General features: G+C 34.9%; 1 protein-coding gene across 4 annotated transcripts in view; it reads right to left on the reverse strand.

Annotated features, from left to right (window-relative positions):
- LOC131042652 (phosphatidylinositol/phosphatidylcholine transfer protein SFH2) overlaps window positions 1-6,681 on the reverse strand; it is a 266,397-nt gene extending 259,716 nt beyond the window's left edge. For 3 of the 4 annotated variants that reach the window (XM_057975973.2, XM_057975971.2, XM_057975970.2), the window contains exons 1-2: window positions 6,344-6,681; window positions 6,196-6,224 (exon numbers count right to left, since the gene is read on the reverse strand). In XM_057975973.2, the coding sequence (XP_057831956.2) occupies window positions 6,196-6,224; window positions 6,344-6,398 (84 nt within the window). In that variant the 5' untranslated portion in view covers window positions 6,399-6,681. The remainder of the gene's footprint in view (window positions 1-6,195; window positions 6,225-6,343) is intronic. The other variant, XM_057975972.2, reaches the window with a different exon arrangement.
- Window positions 6,682-8,198: the final 1,517 nt, after the last annotated feature.

Consider the following 8,198-nt stretch of genomic DNA (forward strand, 5'->3'; position numbering starts at 1 on the left):
ATACAAAACTCCCTTATGAGACAAATGGAAGCATCAAACAATCAGGCATGTTCAAAACCCCAAATTTGAAGTCGTTGTTGGTTGTAGACACATTTCATGTAGTTTTATCGGTCTGAAGCTTTGTATCAAACCTGTTTAAATTTGTTTTTAGAACTGATTTAAGGCAAATAAAGTTAGATTCGGCTGGTGAATGTGTTGTTTATGGTTTATGCATCGTTGTACTTGCATTTCTACATGTTCTTAATCATTTGGCATTGAAATCAAACATTAAACAACAAAATAAGAACCCAAAAATTAGAAATCAGGCCATGCATGCAAAGTGTTTCACAAGATGTCAAAATTCCAAAACTGAAAAAATAAAAGGCAGATTTAGCAAGGGTTCTTATAGTATAAACCTAACATCACAAGTTCCACAAATTAATAGATCTTTAAATCTCCTTCAATTGTATCTAGAAGACTACACCAAATCCAAAAGAACATCAATCTAGCATAGTGGTGATGAGCGTGCGGTTATACTGAAAGTGGGGGTGAATTAGTATAACAATATTCTTTTACCTTTTAATACTTATTTAATTACTTCAAGATTCAATTTAAATTAGCACCTGTGAGAAATCAAACAAGAGCAACACAATAATAACAAAATTTACGTGGAAACCCTTGCAAGAGAAAACTACGACAAAAATATTGCTTGTATTAATATTCTTTTTACAAATGTTGTAGGCACCAACCCCTCATTGACTTTGTGAGCACCAACCTAGGATGTCTAGTTCGCTTGTCTTGGCCCCTAGTTCTGGTCCGATTCGACTTGGGTTTTGGTCCGAGGACAATCCACCTGTGGGTTCGGACAGGGTCTGTGACCACGGAGGCTGGATCGAACTGGTTGGACGAGGTTCGAACCCGAGCCGGCCCAAGCAAATTTTGTTGGACCACGGGTGAACCTGGCGGAAAAGTGTCACGAAATAGGTTTTTTTTTTGCAATTTGACATCCACAACCCTAAAAAGCGGATTTAGAATTTACGTTGGGTTTTATGTCTCGTTTGGTGTGCAAATAGATTGTTTTCTCTTGAGCTGGAGCAAATAGGTGGTTGAGAAAAAGTTTGGTTGAGCAAGAGGGAGTTGGAAGATCAATTTGTGAAGCTTGATCAAGTGTTTGTGCTTCATTCCTACTCCTTTGCAAGCTTCTATTGAGTGAAATAGGTAAGTTTTTTTTCATTTTATTTTGTTTTTGTTTAATTTTTTTTTTTTAATTATTTCTATTTGATTCATAATTGTCCAAAAGATCTACCTATTTTTCTTTCCATTCTCTTGTTTTTATTTTGAATGTGCATAAAATTTCTTGCCATAGGAACTACAATGGCATCTACCTCTTCCTCCATAGGTAATAATGAACAACAACCAAAATCTAAATCTCCTTTGTGGAAGTATGTTGATATTATAAGATCCCTTCTAGAAGGTGGGGGATTCTGTTGGAAATGTCAGGGTTGTGATAAATAAAGGAATAGTTCATATTTTAGGGTGGCAGGCCATTTATGTGGAATACCTAGAAGAGGAGTCAAGAAATGCCCTGGAAAAAAAAATGCTCCTATACCAAATGAGACAGTATTAAAATATATCACGAAGCACGAAGAGGCAGAAGAGAGAGAAGCACGTAGACAAAATATGCCCATTAAAAAAAAATCAAAGGGAATGCAACCCCCATCTTCGAATATTGTGATAGAAGACCACCCCTTTTATACTACCGCAGCTAAGCCTGACACTGAAACTCAAGCACCCATCCACACAAAAGAAAGGGACCTTTGGAAACTTCATTTCAAAATGAGAATCAAGACATTACTGACCAAGATATAGCAAGATGTATATATGCAAATGGGTTGCCTTTCAGTGTTGTTCGCTCCCATACTAGAAGATGCTGAAAAGTGTCAATGAAGCTCCAAAAGGGTATAAGGGCCCCAATTATGAGAAGATACGCAACACCTTGTTGGAAAGAGAGGTCGTGGGGGTTGAGGATGCATTGAAGCCCATAAGGGATTCATGGATTGAGATAGGGGTATCCATTGTTTCAGATGGGTGGAAAGATTCAAGAAACCGTCCCTTGATCAATGTCATAGTGATGTCCCCTAAAGGGTCAATGTTTTTGAAATCCATGGATTGTGAGAGGCGAATAAAAGATGGGCAATTTATTGCTGATATTCTCATCTCTACCATTGAGACAATGGGACCTAGAAACGTTATTCAAGTCATAACGGACAAAAAAGGAATTGTAGAGATGTTGGTTTGTTGGTTGACGAGCGATATGAACATATCTTTTGGACACCTTGTGCTGTCCACTCACTCAATCTTATGCTACAAAAGATTGGGAATAAGATCCAAGATGTGTATGTAGAGGTTGAGAACATCCAGATGTTCATCACAAACCACCACGTCTCAAGGAATTCTCAAATTATTCTCAAATTTGGAGCTATTGAAGGTAAATGAACTTGAAGTAGTAATTTAATTTAAAAAAAATTAAAATTAGTATTTTAATTTTTCTGATTTTCATAATTTGACTGTGTAATGTGTATTCTTCTTACATGTTTGTCTCTATTTAATTGTATTTTTTTGCTTTAATTTCTATGATAGGGTACGAAGACCTATTTTGCATCTAATGACTTGTGAAAGTGAAAGCGGCACTTTGCAATATGGTGATAAGCAATAATTGGTCTATATGGAAGCAAAGCAGCACTAAGAGGGCAGCAAAAATTAGGCTAAGGATATTGGATGACTCTTGGTGGGAAAATGTGGAGTATCTCCTTCACTTCACCAAGCCCATTATGGGCTTGCTTTGCTACACTAACATGGATAGGCCTTGCATTAGAGAGAGGTGTATGATGGCATCGACTCAATGCTTGAGAAGATGAAGAAAATCATAAATGACAAAAAGCAAGACCTAGAGGAGACTTTCTTCAAACAATTGCAAGCAATTGTTGTAGAACAATGGAGCAAGATGACCACTCCTCTACATCTTCTTGCCTATGCATTGACACCAAAATATTATAGCAACCAATATCTTGATATGCCGAGAAGGCTTCCACCATATAAAGATTTAGAAGTGTCTAATGGGTAAAAGGCAGCATTCCTTAGACTCTTTCTTGATGATGATATGCAAGATTCGATTTCAGATGGGTTCATAGAGTTTTTGAATGCAAGAGGTCTAAGTATTGACGCTCTTCATCATCGATTTAAGAAGGATGCTCATAGTTGGTGGTAACTCCATGGCCAACAATTCCAATTGCTGCAACCCCTCACAATCAAAATTATATCACAAGGAAGTTTTATTATAATTTTAATTTACTTTGTCTTCATAGGTTGCTAGTAATTTTATAAATTTAATAATTTAGTTTTAATTGTTTACTTTGTCTTGTCTTCATAGGTTGCTAGTTCATTTGCATTAGAAAGAATTTGGAGCACATATCCTTTCATCCACTCAGTAAAGCACAATAGGTTGCAATCAAAAAGAGCAGAGAACTTAGTATATGTGCATTCCAACTTCCGTCTCCTTTCACATAAGCAGAATGAATACAAAGAAGGGGAGTCAAAGATGTGGGATGTGAATGCAGAGCATACAGACTTGGATTCTTCCACTTCTCAGCTTGCAGTTGCTGCATTGGAGGACTTGGACATTTTATTGGTACAGCTGATCCCATTGGCCTTGGCAGTATTTGTGAATCAACTAATGCCATTGAAGAAGAAAAATAAGAAGAATCATCCATTAGATGATTTAAACTTAGTATAAGGTTCCAATTGTTGCAAGTTGAATTTTAAAACAATGATACTTGATATTATTATTTTGATGTTGAACTTGAAGTATATGATGGTATGATCATGATGCTATGATTACAAGTTTCTGGTGTTTTTGTTGTTTATATGATATTATGTGACATTCTAATCTTACCACACACACACACACACACACATGTATGTGTGTGTGTGTGTGTTTTTGTACTAATGAACCCATACCCCATTTCAAAATTTTGCCGTACTAGCAAACCGGTTCTTCGGACCCGAACCTGCAACCTAGGCACCAACCCACTCGAGGCACCAACCCCTCATTCAATTTGTGAGCACTAACTCACTAGATTTCTATTTAAAAATTCTGCTATAACTCTCTTCCCAATCTGATGTAATTCTCTTCTTCAATATGCTATAAGCTGATCATAAATCTGCCACAAAGATCTGATTAATGTCTCCTTGCAAATTCGCAAATAATCTTCTCACAATCTCCTCATAGATCTGCAATTAATCTTCATAAGTCTGGTGTATATGATGTATTTGTTCTTCTTTTAGTCCACAACACACACCTCAATCACTCTTCATAATATGATCTTATACCTTTCAAATATGCCTTCACAAGGGGTGCAAATTCCTTCCGAGGAGTCATCTTTAATCAAAGGGGGGAAGGGGGGTGGCTGGTGGTCCAATGAGAGAGTAAATGATGAAATGATGCATTTGTGAGGATCAATTAATGCTATCTACACATGATCAATTGGAAACAACAGCCCTAAAATAATTTAAACAGCGGTTATAAATTCCCAATCTGCCAAAGACAATATCAACTTTACATTGGAATTCATTAGAAAACAATATCATAATTAGTAATTGATGTTTTCATACTCCTTTCATGGAACAATTTTGTAACTACTGCTGTTTTTCTCTTCTTCGACTGTGGGGCTCCTGCTGGGCCCGCCCAAGGTTTCGCAACAACCCTTCTCGCACTTCTTAAACAAATAAACAATTAACAACCTGAGCCCCCACCTTCTCGCTTTTCTGATCTAACTTACCTATTATAATTAATTCCACTTCTTGAAACTTTTCCTATGAAATCTTGACAAGGGGTATATCCTGCATCCTCCACAATGCTCTCACTACTTAATGTACAGATATCATCATCATCAATCACGTTGGAACCAATACATTGTATACTTAAGCTATGTTTTAAAAAGCTTTAAGTGAATATTCCTATAATACTCCACTTGCACACGAAGTACACTTATTCATAAATACTTCTTATGTCCCACTAATGCCAGGTTTTATCTAACTACCATAGACATATCTTACCTCCAACTTGCTGTACAAATCACTCATCCTTTGTGAAATTCTTCCCTTCATTGATCCAATCATATGCCATGATTTCTCTTTTGCACAATGTAAGTCTGATTGGCCATGAATCTTGTCACTTTCCAAACTGACTAAATATTACAACATAGTTCTTGTTAACTCTTCCTCTCTCAACCCGTTTGAAATTACAATTTGCAGAGTTAGAACCATATGTTCCATTGGCATTTATAGCTGTAAGATTCGAATTGTGTGATAGCAAAAATTCCATTCAACAAAAATGTTTTTAACATCCGCTTTCATATGTTGACCCAAAACAATCTAGCCTTCTTAGACTTAGATTTAAACAACAAAATTGGCTTCCAAAATGCAAGCTAACAATCAAGCAACAAATTACTTGGAAATTGCCATTTCATAAGATAATCCAACATAACATAAAGAGGAAGAGTTTTACTTAGGTCAATGATACTAAAATAGTGTACGCAATCGCAAATCATCAACAACATTGTAATATGGGTTTCCAATATTGTGAAAACACATTAAGAATTGTACGCAAACAGCAAACCTGATTATGAACCCTTAGGTGATACATGTTTACAAGAGTGAGAATAAACAAAAAATTATACACGAACGGCAAGGCTAATTGCGATTCCTTCTGCGATACTTATTTCCAAAAGTGAGAGCGTCCACCAAGAAATGCATACAAACTTCAAGCCTAACTTGTGGGACCTTTTTGTCATATATGTTTGCAAGACAGAGAGATTGCACAGAATTATACATGAACAGCAAATCATAATTACTAGCCCTTTTTTAATGCATGTTTACAAGAGTGAAAGAGTACACATTAAATTGTAAAGAAACAGCGAGCCTCATCAAGAGCCCTCTTTGTGGTACATGCTTACAAGTATGATAGAGGGCACAAAGAAATGGGCACAACAGGCAAGCAAACATAATTACTTATTTTTTTGTGATACATGTTAACAAGGGTGAGAAAGTAAATATAAAATTGTAAACTTACTGCGAGCCGAATTTGACAGAAGAGATACCAGAAGAAAAGCATTAATAACAGAAGAAAAAATTTACATTAAAAGCCACAAACAATACCTCGAAGGTTTTCTTCAAAGGCTCGTCCACTGAACACAAAATGCATATGGATTAAATTACAAATATATGTTAACAAATTAATTCTAACAGAGTAATTATAGAAATGGAACGATTTTATATTTTTTATTTTTAATAATTAAAAATTCACCATTGTCTATTAATGCCTTCAACTCGTTTTTCGCATCCGAAGGTTCGGACTCCATTCTTAAACGCAGATTTTTCGGCTGAAAAAAAAAAATCTGGCGGTATTTTATTTTACAGACAAATTTGTCGTTCCGGCTATTTAAAAAGTAAAGTCCGCGGCAGCGGTCATTGCTGATGTACTGTAGAATACTCTGTACACGTTTTCAGGGACAAATTTATTTTTCCACGCGGCATCGAAAGTTGCAGAGAATAAATTAAGTGTATGACTGAAATTTCTGTTAAATCGAATTTAATTAGGAAACGAGTTCCATCAGAGCCCCCACTTTAATTTGATGTGAGGTGAACATTGGCCAATTTGAGGTGGAGATCGTTACGTATTTATGTTGGTTGATAATTCGTTACGAAAGCATTTAAAGTATGCTTCAAAGACGAATTGTGAGGTTGCATGGATCATAGAATATAATAGTTGGGTAAGTGTGAATTTATTTTGAAGTTCCTTCTTTACCAAAATCATTCAAAGCTTTTATTAGAAATAATCATTATCCATTGAGCTACTATTCCTTTGATACCTTTGAATTTTTATTTTGTTGTGAAGGTGTTTAATAATATTAAAGATTGGAACATTTTCTTTAGACATAGAGGAATAAAGTTAAAATGTTTTGGTAAGACATAAAGGTGTCTATCTTTTTATCTTTTGTTCTATATTTACTTTAAGTTTTGTAATGAGTGTGTTGTCTTCACGTTCAATTTATCTTGGTTTATGCATAAATTGACCCTAACTTTAAAACTTTCACTCATATTTGTTATCAATCACTTTAGGAATAAGATTTGTATTTCTCATTCCTACACTCAATCACAAAAGGAAATATATCCCTTGGATATGACCACGTTCATGGTAAGGTTATCTCAATTTACATGTTTTTTTTTTCCCAAACTTAACTATTTTAGATAATATGACTTTTACTCATATGTTTATATGTCAAATACTTCAAATTGAACACCAAATATCTTGTGTTTAAGGGTAACCCTAGGTTATTGGTTATCATCAAATAAATAATCTTATTCCTCATCATTAGAAAACAATTGTCAAAATTGTGTTCGCACTTGCATTATCTAATACAACATATTGGCTTATCAATTAGACACTTTACATCTTTGCTTGGTGTGTCTTCCAACATCAATAATGGTGAATGACTAGTTATCAAGGAAGTTTCCACACTGCACCACTATACATTAATAATATCCTCAAGGTACTTTCCAATAACATCTTATTTAGATAGAGTTATTCTTGTAAGTCCACTGCAGGAGAGAAAAGAACATTTATGTGTCACATGGACTATAGTATGCCATTAAGACTAAATCGTATGCATGTTAGTTTAAATCGAACAGAGAAATAACATATGTAATATCCCCACTTTGATATAGAATTTAATAATAAATGATAATAATATCCCACTTTGAAATAGAATTTAATAATAAATGATAATAATAAAATTAAAATATAAAATGTATAATTAAATATGATTAATAAAAAATTAATTAAGTTAATGAAAAGTCAAAAGACATGAAAGGAAAAGTTGTGACTCCCTCAACAATGATATATAAAAGGGAGAAGAAAACCTCATTTGAGGGGGGGGATAATTTGGTGATGAGAAGTGCAGATTTGATTTAAATAATAAGTGCAGATCTGATTATGAAAGGTTGTGTCCCTTTCAAATGGTAGAAATAATGAAGAGTTACACTCTTTCAAAGGGTGCTAATGGTGAAAGGGTATGTCTCTTGCCAAAGGGCATACATGATGAAGAGGTGTGACCTCTCCCTCAAATTGAGAGATATAAAGGGAAGGAATCAAAAGCATC

The sequence above is a fragment of the Cryptomeria japonica genome, chromosome 3 (genome assembly GCF_030272615.1).
Source record: "Cryptomeria japonica chromosome 3, Sugi_1.0, whole genome shotgun sequence".
Lineage (NCBI taxonomy): Eukaryota > Viridiplantae > Streptophyta > Pinopsida > Cupressales > Cupressaceae > Cryptomeria > Cryptomeria japonica.